General features: G+C 48.4%; 2 protein-coding genes across 2 annotated transcripts in view; both read left to right on the top strand.

Annotated features, from left to right (window-relative positions):
- The window catches only part of dmrta2 (DMRT-like family A2), a 1,994-nt gene extending 33 nt beyond the window's left edge, over window positions 1-1,961 (top strand). The window contains exons 1-2 of the mRNA XM_060076778.1: window positions 1-620; window positions 852-1,961. The exon at window positions 1-620 is cut by the window's left edge and continues 33 nt beyond it. Coding sequence (XP_059932761.1) covers window positions 137-620; window positions 852-1,816 — 1,449 coding nt within the window. The 5' untranslated portion in view covers window positions 1-136 and the 3' untranslated portion in view covers window positions 1,817-1,961. The remainder of the gene's footprint in view (window positions 621-851) is intronic.
- A 1,376-nt stretch (window positions 1,962-3,337) lies between these two features.
- LOC132445717 (glucosidase 2 subunit beta-like) lies at window positions 3,338-14,730 on the top strand. Its single transcript, XM_060035833.1, has 6 exons — window positions 3,338-3,679; window positions 4,049-4,165; window positions 4,537-4,632; window positions 5,726-5,783; window positions 8,087-8,204; window positions 14,560-14,730. The coding sequence occupies exons 1-6, from the start codon at window positions 3,592-3,594 to the stop codon at window positions 14,728-14,730; spliced, it is 648 nt and encodes a 215-aa protein (XP_059891816.1). The 5' UTR covers window positions 3,338-3,591.
- The last annotated feature ends 5,270 nt before the right edge of the window (window positions 14,731-20,000 follow it).

Raw genomic sequence — 20,000 nt, 5'->3', positions numbered from 1 at the left:
AGGACACTTTAAAGGGCGGGAGTTCAGTGGCAGTTGTGATTAGTTGACAACCCCACCGCCAGCAGAAGGTCCACTCACCTGAATCACTCCACTTAACTCTTAACTTTCTGGGGTTTCTGGTGTCCCACGAAGCGCCATGGAGAGCAGCATCAGACAGCATGGCCTCCACGGCCACACCGCGTCTTCTCTATCGGTCGGCGCGTCCTTGTTTCGCGCGCCCCCGCTCTTCCTCCGCACTGCCGCCTCCGCCGGCTGCGGGAACCCGGTGCTGGAGAGGGGCTACCCGCGCACGCCGAAATGCGCGCGGTGCAGGAACCACGGAGTAGTGTCCGCGCTCAAGGGCCATAAGCGCTTCTGCCGATGGAGGGACTGCGCGTGCGCCAAGTGCACGCTGATTGCGGAGAGGCAGCGCGTGATGGCCGCGCAGGTGGCGCTGAGGCGGCAGCAGGCGCAGGAGGAGAGCGAGGCGCATGAGCTCCAGATGCTGTACACGGGCCCCGGAGGAGCGGGAGAAACAACCGGTATGACATTTTCTACCGGGATGTCCACGGAGAATAACAACACCAACTCCAAAACTCTGGCGGGATTTGACGTCCTCGGATCCACTCATCAGCATGACGGTGAGTTTTGGGAATGAAGCCCTAGCGCGCATTTTAAACTTTGGCCAGGTTTCCAGATTTATCTGAAAACCGCAGCGAAAATATGTTACTGTTTTATAAATAAATAAAACAGTAACAACATTTAACCAGACCCGAGAGGAAATATAAGCCTGCTACACCATTACACCACCAGTATAACTTTGTCCAACTCCAACTCATCTTATGATTAACTCGTTTATTTTTCCATCGCAGGAGACCAGATGAGCAAGTACAACTTCTACAGCGGCTTCATGGCCCGCTCGCTCTTTACGCACCACCAGACCTCCCCCTCGCCCCTGCTCCCCCGCGGCGGGACGTCCCCGGGAAAGAGGCGCACGAACCCCGCCGTCCTCGAGAGCGACGACGGGGACCGCCGCTCCCCGCCCTGCTCCGACCACCTGTCGGACCCCTCGACCACGCAGAGCCCCCCCCGGTCCCCCCCGTCGTCCTCGGACCCCGAGTCCGGGAGCGATGAAGCCCCGGAGAAGCCCAAGGAATCCCCTTACCACGGCCTGGAGCTCAGCCCCACCCCCACCACCACCACCACCACCACCACCCTGGGGGTCTCGGCGTCCAGGGACCTCCCTGACCCCACCGACGTCATGAGCAGGATCTTCCCGCGGGAGAAGCGGGACGCGCTGGCGGCGGCGGTGAGGACGTGCGACGGCGACGTGGTGAGGGCCATCGAGCTCCTCCTGCAGGGCTCCAAGGACCACAGGCTGGCGGACGCGCCTCAGCACCACCACCACCACCCCCACCACAAACCCCACCACCACCACCACCACCACGCGTTTCACTTCAGACCCGGTTTCGGACTCGCGACGGGGGCACTGGCCCAGGGTAGGCCCGCCCTGGTGGGGACCAACAAGTCGGCCTTCTCCCCGCTCCATGCGCCCGCGTGCACAACGTCTGTGGGGGAAGGCCTGTACGGCCTGGGCCCGCGGTTTGGCCTCAGCCCGCTGCGCCTGGCGTACTCCTCGGCAGGCGCCGCCGGGGGCGCCGGTCTCGCCGGTTTCATGTCGCCCTACGTGACGTCCGGCGGGATGCCCGGTTTCCCGGGGCTGCGCCCCCCGCTGGACTACTCCTTCCCGGGCGTGATTCGAGATCTGTACCTGCAGAGTAAAGGGTCTCTGTGCAGCCCGTACGGCCTCCATCCCAACCACGAGAAGCAGCTGTAGACACCCGTGGAGACAGGGTTTTAGAGTCAGAAATAAGCTCCATAATGGGGGGCTTAAAAGTGCCTAAGAAAGAACAGAAAAGTATCTATTTTTTTGTAAATTGTGTAAAGTTTTTTTTACGACTAATAAAAAGTATTTTAAACGACTTGCATCTTCTGTTTGTTCTATCCTGCACTGGGAAACTCGCCTAGAAATGCTTAAAATGCTGGCTTGATAAAATGTTTGAGATAAGGCAGATTTCATTAATTTTTTAGAGGCACATGAAGGCTAAATATTCAGCAACGGAGAAACTAACATTTAATTAGGAAATCATTTAGAAGCGCCCCTCCCCTGTCAAATAAATCATGGACACACACTCTTTACCAATACTGCGCTTGCTACACATTTGAATACAAAATGAGATATAAGTGTTGATTATGAGGATCAGCGAGTGAATGAGGGGACATTTTAGCGAGGGCAAGTGGACGTTACTGAACAAGACTCAATGGGTTGGAAGGACTGTTATGTGCTCACACTGTGTTCCAGTCCACATTATTCTGACAGTTATCCTCTAATTATGTCCATGATTCCCCGAAAGTATTTCTCAGAGGATGATAGCATCTTCCCGATATTTTCTTTCACTTCACTTGGACTGAGGAAACGTAATCTATAGAGATGAATCCAGCCTGAAAAGAATGATTGACAGTTGATGCCATCCATCGGTTTGGTTTCAGATCAGCATAGCCTGCATTAATAATAAAGAAAGTACCAAATCCATTTCTCTAAATCGATGGAAGACATGAAGAGATGTGAGTAGACCTGACTCTGTTTCCATGGTTTCCATGACTCTGCATGATGTTTGTGTTCACTTGGGTCCTCAAGGATATCACATGTGTAGGCCTACATTTTTACACTAGAATATATTCGGTTTGATAAAGAAAAAGATTAAAATTCTACGCTACAAGAATATCAGCGAATTAATATGTTCTGATGATTTAATAAGGGCACTTAACGAATATACGACGGGCTGTAGTTAACATCCTATAGACTTAAATTAAATTTTATGACAGCTTGCTGATTTATTGTAGCTTAGATTGCGTTTAGGCCAACTCTAGTGTCCCCTAGCGTCCTGTTCTGTCCTATCTCTGACGACCAGGTGTTTTGCCTCCCCGCCGGTGTTATGAACCACTACATCTTCCCCTGCTCTCATGTGCTGACATCCCAGTAATAAGGCTGTTTAGCGGAGAGCTGAAACACTACTACTGCATGTAACACGTGGTGGTCTGTGGAGTCAAATCAGCACTATATTTACACATAAAACGGAAAGATTTGATTATTTATGTTTTTTTCTTTATTTTATTTTTTACTATGTATTTTGCAGTATGGTAAACCTTCGTGAAAACGCTACATGAGGCATGTTTATTAAATTAAATTAAATTAAACTATTATATCCAGCTTTTTCACACGTTGAGATAGGCGAACGCGCCTCTCCTGGCTGATTGGTGGAAATAATCCCATTTTCACGTGACCCGACGTCACGTGACGGCGTGTTTCAGGAAGACGCCGAGGTGAACGCTGGACTGGCAGCGTTACAAATCCCAACACGCTGAGTGAATAAAGTGTCCATAACATTAAAACACATTTACCAAACAGACACATACACGCTGACACCCACACACCCACACACATGCACACATGCACATTAACACACAAACACAGACACACACCCACCCACCCACACACACACACACACACACACACGTCACCTCGTATTCTTGGGGCTCAATGCACTTGACATGCGGTCTTGCATTCTTGTGGTCCTCGCTTGTGCCCTGCCGTCCCTTCGCGTTGACGCCCGGAAAATCAGAGGGATATCTCTGTCCTGTAAGTGGGGTGTCGCGACATGGGTCGTGTATGACTGCCGTTAAACATATTGTACATGGTGGACATTGTGCCTGCTCAGCGTCATCTCACACTGTATATGCATGTCACTATGTCAATATTCTGCATAACACATCGTAAAAGCATGGGTCATCCTCCCTGTATGCATACTACAGCTCCTCTGATATAAATATCTACAAGTATTGATTTCGTGTTTTAAAAGGAACGCTTTGGAACATGCCTATTTATTTATGAATGCCTGTTGAGGAATGCCATTGGGCCGAATTAGTGATGAGCCACGTCGGGTTTGCAGTGCGATAGCCTGACATCCATGTGTGTGGTTATTCACACAAGGTGTGTTTCTCCCTGCAGATAAGCGCTTCTACAGGGAGAGAAAGTCGTTCCTGTGCATCGATGGCTCTAAGATGATCCTCTTCGAGCAGGTGAACGATGACTACTGCGACTGCGATGACGGTTCGGATGAACCAGGTGAGTCGTGTGGAGGTTTCAGAGATCTGCTTGGTGAGGAGTGAGGGTCCAATGGTTGTAGTTGAGGTAACGGATCTATCAAATGTGGCTCTCCAAAAAGCATCGCTTGTATCTTTTTAATGTGTTATTAATGTGTTACTCTACCTTATTAGGCTTATACATTTATTGCCAAACATGGTAGATACGTGTGTTTTGTTCACATAAATATCCTCGTATGACTTGCTGGATAAAAGTATACTTATTTGTTTAGCAAAGTACTACAATGTGTAGCGTATGAAATCAAAGTCGACGAACGGTATCACCATTTGTAACACCGGTGTGTATGGCGGCTGTATGTTATAACATGACCTCCATGTGGGTGCTTCTCCCAGGCACGGCGGCCTGTCCAAATGGCCGATTCTACTGCGTCAACCTTGGCTTCCACCCCCGGTACAGTCCCTCCTCGCGGGTCAACGATGGGATCTGTGGTAAGGCCTTCCCTGGCGGCCGCCACCCTCTGTTACACTGCCCTGTCTCGCCTACAGCACACACACACGCAGACGTTGGCTCCTAGACCAAAGATATTATGGAGGGCTTTTTGATCGGCACTTAAAACGTGAGCAGACTGTAGTATACCTAAACGACTTCCTGGGTTACGTTGGATCCAGCAGTAGTACTATGTTATAGCAGAACTTATTTTGGTTTGCAAGGGGCAGAGTTATACCTTGTTTCCTATTTTGTTATGGAGATATATCCGACCAGCAAAAACTAATTTGCGTGAGTGGTTGAGGTGTTCAGAAGTGGATTTGATTAAGTATATTTCTACTGTGGCCACTCTACAGTGTATTACTGCTGGCCAGGTTTGTGTGTGCCAATTAAGCACTCATAGATTCCCGCTTCCAGCAACATGATTGGTCAGATATGACTTCAGATATTAAGTCTGATTTGGGAGACTGCGTCCGTTGTGATTGGTCGCTGTTGGAGCTGGTGCTGCGCCAATGATTGCGACAAGAAGCTTTGGTTGATTATGTCCATCCACGGTATTGGACAATGTTTAGGCAATTCTGGGAATTGCGGTCCAACAATGCAAGTTAAAGGTGCATTGAGAGGGTGAGGGATAGTTTATAGCTAGTCCATGAGGTGAGCTGGCATTCAGTCTCATCCATAACTCTGTTTCTCTGGGTGTTCTCGGCGAAACAGTCCAAAAGTAATTTCTAAACTAAGTAGGCCCATGTTTATTTATTTTTAATCTTTAGCTTTTTTAATTATTCATCGACTCCACTGGAGGGTATTAACCCAACTGCTTTTAAAGAGCCATTCATATTATTCATGTGTATTTTTATCACACAATCTGTGTGGCACAAAACCACTCCCGATCTGAGCACACTTTAGCTTACCTGGTTGATCAAAAAATCCCAAAACATCAGTCGATATCCATATCAAATGCATCGTAACGTTTTCTTCTCTTAAAGCACCTCATCACTGTAAGACTCAGTCCCATCTGAACCCTGAGCTGTGTTTTGACTCTAACTTCCCTCTCTGTCCTATGGACCGTGACTCTGCCACGGTCCTCTCTGTCAGATTGCTGTGATGCCTCTGATGAGTACGACAGCCCCGCTCGCTGCCTGAACACATGCAGGTCAGTCCGCTCTCCACGTCGACTAGCACTTGTTTGTTACGCACAGCTCCTTCAGTTTTACCGTGCACTGTTCAGTCGAGATCTTCAAACGCTAGCAGTGTCAGTGAGGATTTTTCGTTTAAAACCTGGCTCGTAATCGTTAATTTGACAAAGGGAGGCGACTTACGAGTGACAATCCGATACAGTTAATGAAACTTAAGTATGCTAAAAACTGTTTGGTTCTATCTTCAATTGTTTTCTTGCATTTTGTTTCCAAGTAACGCCTCAACCGATAAGTCTTCTGTCGTATTAAACTAAGTGTCTTCCACCACAAATTAACATAGGATAACTAATTGATTAATCACAAAGTAAATATATTCTGTTGATGACAAAATATTTATCCAGGTTATCATTTAGTTTATACTCACAGGATGTCCTTTACTCTACAACTACTGCTACTACAACAACTAATACCACTACTACTACTACTACAACTCGGACTTCTGCTACTGCTGCTACTACTACTGCTTCTAGTACTACTACTACTACTACTACTACTACTACTACTACTTCTAGTACTGCTAATACTACTACTGCTACTACTCAGACTACTGCTACTACTGTTACTACTACTACTTCTACTACTACTACTACTACTGTAAACTACAACTACGTATAAACTTGTACTACAACTGCAGTTCCTACAATTACTATAAACTACTACTGCATCTGCTACTACTAGTATACTACTACTACCCACACAACTACCAATGCTACTACTATAACTACCTCTACCACCTCACCGTCTAACTAGGCATCTTGCTTGCTCTTGAATATTCTGTATCTGAAAAAATAACTACTACACTCCTATGGCTGTCATTATTGGAAGTAACACATGCTAACGTTAATGCTTACAGAAGATTACACAGACCGAGCAAAGGGCCTGTTCTTCATTTGCGGTCGGGAATAGTTCTGTCACATATTATTCCCACATTAAATTGAGATGATTCATCCCCTGCTACTCATTACAAAGGCGGGGCGTGTGTGTTGCATAAGATTTGAATAGATTTCACCTTGGTTATTGTATGATTAGGAAATTGTGCAAATCATACGTTCTGCGGCTTGATTGAATCATAACCTCATCATAACCTTCATTATTACTTTAAGACACATTGAAACGTGGGCTGCTAGCCATCAGTCATTGTTAGTCCGACCTGGCTGCAATTCCACTGCTACGCCACAAGGGGGCACAATATCTCCATGCTAGAAAACAATCACGCCAGGCTTCTGGTCAGAGTAATGGCGTTCAACAGGGACAGGAAACTTTAACTGTTCACAGAATTATTATCACACATTTCTGGCCTGGGATTAAAATAGTTGATCTTATCTTATTGGTAGAATTCATAATAGACCGTAGTGTGAATGTTAATGGCTGGTCACACAGGAATAGACGATAATAATATTCATGAATTTTTCCACCAAGACATTTCTGTTATTTACTGGAATTTGCCAATAACGTCCTTAGGGCAAAGTAGGCAGACATGGATTTTTTCGCCACGGCTTGTCTTTCCGACAGAATGCGTGTTCATCTATGCGTTATCTATCAATGTCTTCATTGAGCCACCAGCCCTAAACCTGTAGTAATCATTAGGACACACACACACACACACACACACACACACACACACACACACACACACACACACACACACACACACACACACACACACACACACACATGCGCAGATACACTTTCACTAGCATCCACACTTTCCAACTCAGCCACCTCCCCCCCTATCCTCCTATTTTATTTACTCTTTTCCATTTGGGCTCCTAGTGCATTGGGATGAGCAAAGTGAGTAGTGTGTGTGTGTGTGTGTGTGTGTGTGTGTGTGTGTGTGTGTGTGTGTGTGTGTGTGTGTGTGTGTGTGTGTGTGTGGGGGGGGGATAGGGTGTGCAAGATTAAATTGAGTGGACTGGGCCTCTCCACTTCTTGCAGTGATGGAAATGCCTTCACTCTATCACTCTTTCTCTCTTTTTCCTCTTCCTGTCTACATCTCTCTCTATCTCTCTCTCTCTTGATTTCTCTCCAACTCTATTCCTCTCCCTTTGCCCCTTCTGACTATCTCTTTATGTCTCTCTCCCTCTCCCTCCCTCTATGTCTCGCTCCCTCTCTTTCTCCTTCTGACTGTATGTCTCTTTCTCCCTCTCTCCCTCTGACTTTGTCCTCCTCCCTCCCCCTCCCTCTCTCCCTCCCTCCCTCTCCCTCCCTCCTCCCCTCCCCCCTCCCTCCCTCCCTCCCTCCCTCCCTCCCTCCCCTCCAGGGGTCTGGGGCAGAGGGAGCGCGCGGCGGTGGAGGACCAGATGAGGGCTCTGGACGAGGGGCTGCGTCTGAGGCAGGAGCTCATCCAGGAGGGGGTGCTAATCTGGAGGGAGAAGCAGGTAGGCCGCCCCGCCGCCGCCGCCGCCGCTGCCGCCGCTGCCGCCGCTAACCTTTAGCGTGGAGCCGGCCTCCCGCCCGCTAATGAGGCCCGCGCGCACGCACACATACTGTATATACACACAAGCACACACACAATGGCCCTCGCTTTTTGGCATTTGTTATCTTTCTTTGGTTCCGTTTTCTGCCTCACTTTCTCTCCGTCTTCCTACTCCCTCTCTCTCTCTCTCCCTCTCTCTCTCTCTCTCTCTCTCTCTCTCTCTCTTTCTCTTTGTATCTTTCTCTATCCCTCCCTCTCTCTCCCTCCCTCTCTTTCCCTCTCTCTCTCTTCCCTTCTTCTCTCTCTCTCTCTCTCTCTCTCTATCCCTCCCTCTCTCTCCCTCTATTTCTCCCACCCTCTCTTTCCCTCCCTCTCTTTCCCTTCTCTCTCTCTCTCTCTCTCTCTCTCTCTCTCTCTCTCTCTCTCTCTCTCTCTCCCTCCCTGAGTTATATGCTGTTAAAAAGTGACAGGATGCACAATAGCCTTCAGCGTAGCCCCCTCGTCGCGGCTGTCGGCGTTCCTGGCGAGTGCTCCGCCGCTATGGATTCTATACATAACCGTCTTTCATGTGGGAAGACATCTGAGTGGGAACAACGCCTTACTATTTGCATTACTGACAATGACGCAAATAAACATAGTTATTGAAAACAAAAGAGAGCCTGAAACACACACACACACACACACACACACACGCATACAGACACTGATGGACACACACACACACACACACACACACTAAATGTCAGTTTCCGTTAAGGGCCTCAGACATAGTTTTGTGTCGCATGCACACAATGCTACACAAAGTATTGGAACAACAACATTATTCTCTCTCTGAAAGTTGTTGTTGTTGTTGTTGTTGTTGTTGTTCCCATGGGCCGGGCAGATGACCCGTTGCCACGTGGTTGCCTGAGATCAATCGCCCCGCTGTGCTAATGCTGTCCGCTACAACGCTACCTGACCCCTCTGTCTGTCTGGAGACTTTTATTTTGAAATGACTCTTTAGTGCTCTGTGCTTAATTAGGGGCGGTTTGTCGATTTAGGGCTAGATTTAGGTTAGGGGAATTAATCGGGTAGCTTTTCGTGTCCAGGTGCTAATTGTCATGCAAATGTGTTTCTTAGCATTTTTAAAACGGTACATGCTCCTGCCCCACAGCATTTGCTGTTCATATACCATCGATAGGTTCCTATCTATACTGTCCTCATATATGTATCGCTATTCATGGTGCAAAGATCTGAAAAAAAAGGCACCCACTTCTAAAGGAAAACTTAAAAGTGGGTGCTTTAAAGTGGGGGAAAACTGAAAGGAATACTTTTCTGCAAATCAAAGTATTCCTTTAAGGTTTCTCACTTTGCATCAAAGTCTTCCGTCCGGCCCTTTGCCTCTGAGCGATCCCCTGGTCTCAGTCGTCCTCGGCTGGCCGGCCCTCCGTCCGCCCGGCCGTCCGCGCCGCGCTACGGGCCTCTCCTCGCCCGACACCGTCTGTGTAGCCCTGTCCGCTCTGCCGGGGGGCGTGTTGGCAGAACCAGGCTGAGGCACGACCTCCGTCCCCAATGTGTCTGCGTTGACATGGCGGGTTACCGCCCCCCTCCCTCTCCCTCCCCCCTCCCCCCCCCCCTTTCCTCGTTTGTCCGCCGGCCTGAGTAACGGTGTTCGACAACTGCTGAAGTAAAGCAGAGCTCTAAAAATAAGTTGTTCCTAAGGAACCCGCTGCTAGGGAAAGTAACGGGAAAAGTTTTCGACACTTCGAAGCGCCGGTGTCGATGATGTCATCGACCGTGGCGGCGGTGATGTCACCGATCTATGTGGCGGCGTGGTGATGTCATCGATCGTGGCGGCGGTGATGTCACCGATCGATGTGGCGGCGTGGTGATGTCATCGATCATGGCGGCGGTGATGTCACCGATCTATGTGGCGGCGTGGTGATGTCATCGATCATGGTGGCGGCGGGGACGATGTCATCCATCATGGCGGGCCCTGGCGCTCCACCCTGACGACAGACCGTCGTCAAGGTGTTACAGAGTAATATTTCTACGCCCGCCTCCCAACTTGCTTAAGCATTGTTGGCGCCGGACCGTGATTGGCTCTGCTCGGGGACAAACCGCCGGGCGCCGTTTGCGTAATTAGCCGCTCGCCAAACATTCTGTCAACCTGGCGCCAGGACTGGCTGACGAGTCGTTGTTCGCTTCACGCTGATGCCTGGCGCTCCGTCGGCCGGGAGTTCACGGGGTTCGTGGTCTCGTCGTTCACACTGTTGCTGCGACCCCGACCAGAGTTCGTCATGTCGTCACGGGCGACGCGGTGACTGATGACGAGATTAGATCAGTCAGGTCCACAACGCCTCGTTCTCTGTCACGTGTGAATCACACGTACCGTGTAGGATGACTTAGCCCGTGATAGTTTCAGACGAGGTTCGAGAAAAAGCAACGACAAGCGATAGCAACATTTAAACCCAATGTGCACTCTCTGGTACGCGATCGAAAGCGTACTCTCCCCCCCCCCCCCCACCCTTCCCCCTCCCCCTCTCCTTCCTTTCCCAATAACGCATTCCAGCAAATCGAATGTGGCTCTGCAAGTTGCGAGCCCCAGAAAGCTAACCATCCCTATCAGACCACTGCCAACTATATTACTGCGGGCTCCATTATTAATGAGAAATTCTCTGCAGGGAGATGTAAAGACTCAGCTTTACACGCACACACACACACACACACTCACACTCACTCACACACGAATGTACACGCACATGCACGCAAACGCACACACACTTACGCATACACACACACACACACACACACACATGCATACACACACATGCAAACGCAAACAAATGGATTAGCACGCACACACACACGCGCATAAGCACACACACATGCGCACACACACGCACATGCATATACACACACGCATGCACACACACAAGCACACAAACACACACGCAAACGCACACACAAAGGTAGAAGGAGGCCAGGTTAGCATCGGTTCCCGTGCGGCCATCATCTCTGGTACCACGGCAACGGCCACTGATGCAGTTGATGTTAAGTAGAGTCCATAGGGCCCTCGCCGTGTGTCATGAAGCACGGAGACAGAGGGGTCGATATCGACGTGTGTGACGGCCCACGGATACACAGGGCTGATTTGTTTGGATTTCAACGATGTCTCGGCCTGCAGAGTGTGGCTATCTGTGAATCTAAGCATTGCGGTAGAGAGAGGGGGAGAGAGGGGGAGAGAGGGAGGGGGAGAGAGAGAGAGAGAGAGAGGGGGAGAGAGAGAGAGAGAGAGAGAGAGACCCTTCAGTGTACGAACAGAGAGAGAGAGAGAGAGAGAGAGAGAGAGAGGGGGAGAGAGAGGGAGGGGGGGGAGAGAGAGAGAGAGAGAGAGAGAGGGGGAGAGAGAGAGAGAGAGAGAGAGAGAGGAGAGAGAGAGAGAGAGAGAGAGACCCTTCAGTGTACGAACAGAGAGAGAGAGAGAGAGAGAGAGAGAGATATAGAGAAAATGCAGCGACAGGAGAGTGATTTTCCAGCGCTAGCAGCATTGTATTTCTAGAGGGGCCCCTATGGTGGAGATGTCCAGGCGCCCAAAGTGTCGTCCTTGGACATTCAGGTGAAGAGAGATAAAAATAGACTTTATTGGGTTGTTAAGGTGCACCGGCCCTGCAAATTGGAAGAAGAACGAATGAGTTGTATGCTATATATTAACAAATGGAATAATCTGTGGACACTGGACAGTGAGATAAATATCGATAAAGTAACACGCACATACCTACGAACGCACACAATCTAGTGTGTAGTATTGAACACGCCATATATATATGTGTTTGCGCGCCGCTGCTGAATTTTCTCCGCCGCTGCAATTAAAATCCTTCTCCTAATTTATTTTTTATTTTTTTATACGTAGCTCCTTTTAGAAAATGTACAGCGCGTAACGTCAATTGCGCAGCACGCGGCACATTGTCACGTAACCAACATCAAAGAAGAAAAATACACAGCGAGTGTGGCAGTTGTTTGCAGTAGGCTACCCTACACGGTTGCAAAGTTACATTGATTCTAGCAGTAGCGAGTGAAGCGGAAGAAAGAAGGAAAGAGAGAGACCGACAGAGAGAGACAGACAGACAGACAGACAGAGAGAGAGAGAGAGAGAGAGAGAGAGAAAGTAAGTTGCTAAAATGTGTCGCTACATGACCACCAGTGTTAAAAACCCTCTGAGCCCAATCATTTTATTGTATCTATAAACCGCAACCTCCGTGCCGTTTTTCCTCTAGTATTGTGTGTGTGTTTGTAGGCCTATGTTAGCCTGGTTCTACCAGACTCGCGTACTTCATTTCATTTCATTTGTACAGAGAAGGGTAGTACTGAAGGGAAATTAAAATTGAGCGGAAGTACTTAGGCGGGCGGAGCCAGGCTAGGCCTATGTGTGTGTGTGTGCGTGTTGTCGCTCTTTTGGGATCACTCATAGCCTTTACAGGAGCTTATATCCAGTCAGGAATTTATAGCCTTGGTATTTTCGGGAACTTTGAAAAATGAATCCATACTGTTAGATCCGATGTTGTTCTTTATTGCCATATAAAATCCGTTTTCATCGCGTATTTTAGTTAGGGATTTATGCTAATCGCCTGTAAGCATGTGGTCATTAGCATAAATGCCGGAAAAAAACCTAAGGGACTTCTTAAAAGATCATGAATAGTTTCTATTATGTATAACTTATATTTATTTTATAATTTTCCCATCACTTTTTGACTCCCAAGACTAAGAAGAAGTGTTTTAAGCAATAACAAGCTTATCATCGCTCTCTTGTCCTCTTCCCCAGACTCTCACTGTCTCACAAAGGAGCTGAGGTCTATTTGTAGTGCTAAGGCTCACACTGATTGGTATTCAATTAGCTTTATTTTTATTTTTCATGTGTGTGAGTCTGTGTTCTTTTCAAATTTTAGTTAGGTTTATAATTTAAAAAGATGTGTTTTGCCCATTGTTGCAGGAGATTTCATTTTTGAACAAAGTGTCTTATGTAAAAAACAGTTATGCTTTGGGCATAGCAACCATGTTTAGTGTTTAAGCATTAGGCAAAAATCTGTAAATAAATTGTGCAAATTATATTTGCGTTGTGACATTTTTTGTTTAAATATTACTATACAAAAATATAAAAATCTGTAATGAAGACACAAAAGGCCAAGTTACAACACCAATAATCCCATCTACAGTAATACACAGGACTGTTTGAATAGGATTTAAGTGCATATTCTCCTCTCAAAGTGCACCAGATTCATGCATTCCAATGTAAAGGGTACAATTTTTTTTTGTATATATATATATATATATATATATAAGGAGAAAGAGAGACACGAAAAGTACATGATTATAAAATAATCCATATTCATTCATTTTGACTCTGCTGATTCCAATGGCTCCTCCATGTCCCCACCTGCCCAATGTGTCCACCGCTGACCCCACACTCATGCTCCTTCACCTCTTCCTCCTCCTACTCCATCACTTCCTACTCCTCCTACCCCCCTCACCCCCTCCCCATCACCACCCCCCCACCTCTCACCTTACCTCCTCCCTCTCGCACCTCCTCCCCCCTCTCAACTCCCCCTCTCACTTCCTCCCCCTCTCACCTTCTCCCCTTCCCTCCCCCTCTCACCTCCCCCTCTAAACTCCTCTCCCTCACCTCCTCCCCCTCTCACCTCCTCTCACCTCCTCCCCTTCCCTCACCTCCCCCTCTCACCTCCTCCCTCTCCCTCCCTCACCTCCTCCTCTCACCTCCTCCCTCTCCTCTCCTCCTCTCCACCTCCTCCCCCTCTCACCTCCTCCCCCTCTCACCTCCTCCCCTTCCCTCCCTCCCCCCTCCCTCCTCTCACCTCCTCCCCTTCCCTCCCTCCCCCCCTCCCTCCTCTTACCTCCCTCCCCCCTCTCACCTCCTCATCTCACCTCCTCCCCCTCTCACCTCCTCCCCTTCCCTCCCTCCCCCCCTCCCTCCCTCACCTCCTGCTCTCACCTCCTCCCCCTCCCTCCGTTACCTCCTCCCCCGCTCACCTCCTCCTCTCACCTCCTCTCCCTCTCACCTCCTCCCCCTCCCTCCCTCACCTCCTCCCCCTCTCACCTCCCCCTCTAACCTCCTCCTCACTCACCTCCTCCCCCCCCTCCCTCCGTCACCTCCTCCTCTCCACCTCCTCCTCCCTCACCTCCTCCTCCCCCTCCCTCCCCTCCTCCTCCCCCTCCCTCCGTTACATCCTCCCCCGCTCACCTCCTCCTCTCACCTCCTCCCCCTCTCACCTCCTCCTCCCCCTCCCTCACTCACCTCCTCCCCCTCCTCCTCTCCTCTTCAGGGCCAGCTGAGGGAGCTGCAGAAGGTGGCGTGGGACCTCCAGGCCCGGCTGGAGGAGCACCGGGCCAGGAGGAGGAGGGGGGAGTACGGGGACAGCGGGGGCCCGAGGCCGCCGGCGCCGCCACCGGTTGCCCAGGACGACGCAGGTGAGGAGCGCGAGGCCGTCCCCTGAGGTCTAGGCTCAGGGAACGCTCCGACCTCGGAGTTGTGCCGGAACGTCGTCGACTCCGGGTGTGACGTCATTCCCGCTCCGACCTCCGAGGTCGGAGCGGGAATGACGTCACACCCGGAGTCGACGACGTTCCGGCACAACAAGTTGGAAGGCATTAGCAATAACTGTGCTAGCCGTTGCTAGCCATGGTTGCCCATTGTTAGCCATGGTTAGCCATGGTTAGCCATTGTTAGCCAGGGCTAGCCATGGTTAGCCGTGGTTAGCCATAGTTTGCCATTGTTTGCTAGTTTAGCTATTGTTAGCGATACCAGTTGGTAACTGCGCATTAATGTGGTGTTTTGCGCATACAGGTCGCAACGTCCACGGTTAAAGTTGGACAGTACTGTGTGTAATACACAAATAAGACAGAGGTGCCAGTAAATAGTATATTATCACAGCTTCCACTTCTGTTGATGAGCGTAGCCGGCGTCCTGGACCGTGAGGACAGGGTGAGGTTCTTCCGACATTCCGAGTCGTAAATCCGACTGCAGGCGCATTGCCGTTGAAATTCCCGACTCCTGCGTTCAAATAGAATGCCGCCGTAACGTAAATGAAGGCCTTGGGTGCTGGATATGGCGTGACTTTGAACAATCAAGTGATCTATAGTGAGTGAGCTGGTGACTTACAGGTGAATCCAGCGCTCTGTGATATAATTGGGCCTACGGCACAATTCAAGACCGCCGTGTAACTAGTGCGTTAGACTGGATTGGTTGGGAATCTGGGGCGGTTAAGTTATTAACAGTTAAGTCCACAAGGATGTGGATTAACCGTGCTCAAATCACTGAGATATGGGGAATTCTAGAATATTTTAATATTAAAATGTGTGTGTGTGTGGGGGTGTGTGTGAGCGGTCTGTTCTGGGGGAAGGATGGAGGCCTAAACACCAAAGGGATTGCTGGTTCAATACTCTGTTCCGCCTGCCTAAGTGTCTCTGCGCAAGGTTTCTTGGAAGTGTGTGTGTTGTGTGTGTGTGTGTGTGTGTGTGTAATTAAGAGGCTCTGTGAGTTGTGACAAAAGTAGAAAAGTGCTTTTAGAAATGCAGTTCATGGATACGTTTTATTCCAGAAACCTTGAAACTGAAGACATCTCCTTCAGTAATACTGTACGGTAGTTTTAAGTACAGCAATGATTCACACGTTTTGTAGGTGGTTCATGTTCGTGGGCAGAGGAAATCCAACAAGCAAACCTAATGCATTTACAATCCAATTAATTCCCATGCCGTGATACTCATCTATAATTAGTTCAGTGAATTACCGTTGCAGAATTTGTACGGGAATCGTCAATCGTCGTAATAATAATAATCACCGTCGGTGACAAGGGTTCTCGCTTGGGCTGTTTTTTTTCCTGCCAGCTCTGTTCTTGACTGTCGGCTGAGTGTGTCACACTGCCCACTCCTTTCAGGCCTCGCTGAAAGCTTAGGTGACACTCTACAGTACGTGAATGAACCATGAATTAACATGAGTTAACGCAGTAATAAGCATTATTATGTAGCTTTAGCACAGGGCTAGCGTTAAAGCTACGTTATTAATTAATGTATAATTGAATTCCTTAGTTAACATGAACACCGTGTTCAGTAGAAATTAGACACATTAGTTACCCGTTGACAAAATATTAGTTAACGCTTAACTACATTAACTAATGTTAATTAACGGTTAATTAATGAAGCCTTATTGTAAAGTGTTACCCGAGTTTTGAACAAAAAAATAAAATAAGGAAATGAGGTCGTTGACAGCGGCGGCGTCTCCATCCATCACGCTCCCCCGCGGGGTGTCACCTGACCTTCTCTAATGACACACACACACACACACACACACACACACACACACACACACACACACACACGCCCCGCCGTGTTCCCTGGTGTGCGGTGTCGACCTCACCGCCGCGACCGCTCTACCCCGAAGAACCATCAATTTTCATCGTCGTGGCAACGCCCCGACCGCATCCCGGCCCCCGTAGCTGTACATCAGGAGGACTCTGGGGACGCCATGCGTCGCAATAACGACTGGGCGTGCGTGTGTGTGTAATTGCTTGTGTATATCTGTGTGTGTGTGTGTGTGTGTGTGTGAAAATGCTTGTGTATATCATTGTGTGTGTGTGTGTGTGTGTGTGTGTGTGTAAATACTTGTGTACCTGTGTGTGTGTGTGTGTGTGGGAGAGTTAGTGTGTGGTTCTTGGTCTGTCAGGGTCTACAGGTACACCGAATGGTTGCTCCTCTCTCCCCCCCCCCTGTTTATTCCGATAAGCAAAAAAACATAAATGACGCGGAACTACGCTTGACTTCGGGAGGAAGTGAGCGCCATGCTATCCAGACACCGCACGTTCCTTCTATTTGCCTGCTTGCAACACGTGGCCGTTATGCCACTCCCGGGTCAAAGTGAGTTAGCGGCGTGAATCCGTCACCGTTGTAAATCAACATCGTTTTACGGCCCCCTCTATGGGCCGTTAACGGTATTGCCAGGGAGGGGGGGGGGGGGGGGGGGTCAAGCTCATCGTGGACGTTTTTAAATTTCATTACGGGAATTAGACTTCGCACATTGCCTTCGGAGGGGATTGGGAAAGGGAGCGAAAGGCGATCCGGTTTGTAGATCTGTGAAAATGATATACGAGCAATCAATTTGGTTGGGTTAGTGTGATGGATTGCGTTCTCGCGGGAGACAGCTCTGAAGCTCTGCGAGTTTGTTGGGAAAGTGAAACAATTTTCATCAGCGGTGATGTGTATTAACAGTTAGGTGTGTTGTTTGTCTCCGGCTTGGTTTAAATAAATCATCCTCAGACTCTTTCGAACGTTTTGTAACGGCAGCGGGATAAACTGCAAGTTACATCAGGGTTCTGTTTTTGTTTTAGTTTTAGGGTTTTAAATCCTTTATTTTTATGCTTCTGACCTTTGCCGAAAAGTTTTTTGAGGCTCATTGTTTGTGGGGGGGGGGGGGGGGGAGGGTGATGGGATGACGTTATGAAGTGGAAATAGTGTTGGAGATGTAAGATCTCTGAGTGCTTTATAGTGTTATCTCATGCTACACCAAAGTGTGCGTCACTGGCTCAGGAGATAGTGTGTTGAGACTACTGAACATGGTGTTCATGTTAGCTACGGTATTCATTTATAAATGATAAAATACTGAAGCTCTACCCCTTATACCTAGGCTGATGCTACATAATAATGCTTTATTCTGCATTAACTAATGATTATTCATGGTTCATTAATGTACCCTTATTGTTAAGCAGGTTTGACTGGCAACCGGAAGGTTGCTAGTTCGATCCCACTCCTAGCTGAGTGTCGAGGGGTCCTTGGGCAAAACAGTGTGTGAACGTGTGTATGAATGGGTGAATGTTCGCCAATAGAGTGGCGAAGTCACGCCCCTTCCAGTAGAGCCCACGGGACCTATAAGGTCGAAAAATATGTATGGGTTTCAATGGAGAGAAAGTAATTATCTTCTGGTCCCAGTCTTTTTATGCCCCGGATTACACATTTGTTGTTTGTGGATTTAAATGATAATTTTTCATGTCAAGAGTTTGACCGTTTATTGTGCAATTGTTCAGTTATAGGCTGTAGAGAAAACACAATGAGAAAGACTACATGTCTCGTATGTGCCGTCGCGCTCGCTGCGACTGGCGTGGACAAGACCGATAATCTCCCCATCGGCATAACTGAACCTCTCCACATGCCCAAACTTATAATGGTTTTCACCTCTTTTGATGCTTTTATCCTCCCCTTGGAAAAAAAACAACATTAACATTAACATTTCAAACTTCTTCACGAAAATGTTTAGTTTTCTTTGCATTAAAAATGATAATTTAAATCCACAAACGACATATGTGTAATCCGGGGCATATAAAGACTGGGACCAGAAATAATTACTTTCTCTCCCTTGAAACCCATTCATATTTTTCGATCTCATAGGTCCCATGGGCTCTACCGGAAGGGGTGTGACTTTGCCACTCTATAACTGTCAAGCACTTTGAATGGCCACTGGTTAGGTAAAGCACTATTTATATGCAGTCCATTTACCATTTACACTTTAGCTCATACCCTACACCACCTACCCCTCAGCAATTCATAACAGGTCGGAATTCTGCTTTAACAAGCCCCATAAACCCCTACTCCACCGTGCTCACGCCACTTAAAGGAGCTGTATGTAATATGCAAGAAGAAATGGCAGAGCCACCGATTGGCTGTTAGTGAGGGGAGGGACTGTGAGGCTGTGTTCTGATTGGCTGTGCCAGTGCGCCTCGTTGCGATTTGAGTTTGCTCACGGCTCATCTCAGACCAACCGGCTCTTCCGTTGTTTTGTGATTCTGTCTTCTATGTCGATGTATGTTCCATGTTATTAGGTTTGTGTGTTATGTGCTTATGGAGGTCTCGTTTGACAGTTTTATTTAACAGAAAAGTCATGAGGGGTTGTATTTTCCAAGGTTTTTATTGAGGACTAGTGGGAGGCAGCCATTTAATTCCGTACCCTCATTGTGCTGCATGTGGAACTTTTCGGATGCTTGTGGCGAAAACAATTGCGTCGGCCATTGAAGTTGAATCTTGCCCCTCAAAACATCGGTGTGCAAACCAAGCAACCAGCACAATGTCCCGATTGTTGACCGTTGATGGAAGGGAGGGAGTAGGCGCTATTTTGGTTTTAAAATGTTGCTCTCTCTCTCTCTCTCTCTCTCTCTCTCTCTCTCTCTCTCTCTCTCTCTCTCTCTCTCTCTCTCTCTCTCTCTCTCTCTCTCTCTCTCTGTCATTCCGTCAGTCAATCCGTCATTCCATCAGACAGTCAGTCAGTCAGTCAGTCAGACGCTCTCGCGCTCTATCACTTGTTTTCGTGTCAAGCGTCTTCAGATGCGGAGAGAAGCGATTTCAACGTCCATCCAGAGGCATGATGGATCTGATTGCAGTTGTCCTCACCATAGTCCCATGGAGGTCCGGTTATCGTGGTGCCCTTGAAACAGGTAGTGGCAGAGCTGTGTAGTGGAGCTCTGCCTCTGGAAGAGGACTACATGGTACTTAAGCAATTACCCATATTGCCCGTCAGTGTTACGGCGCCAGATTTCCTATTGCTATTTAATGAGCCGTGACTGTATTAAAGACAGATACACACACACACACACACACACACACACACACACACACACACACACACACACACTCACACACACACACACACACACACACACACACACACACACACACACACACACCACACACACACACACACACACCATCAGATAACGAGCAGGGC

The sequence above is a fragment of the Gadus macrocephalus genome, chromosome 17, assembly GCF_031168955.1.
Source record: "Gadus macrocephalus chromosome 17, ASM3116895v1".
NCBI lineage: Eukaryota > Metazoa > Chordata > Actinopteri > Gadiformes > Gadidae > Gadus > Gadus macrocephalus.
Note: the sequence above shows the minus strand (reverse complement) of the source record. Positions and strands in the feature narration are given on the sequence as shown.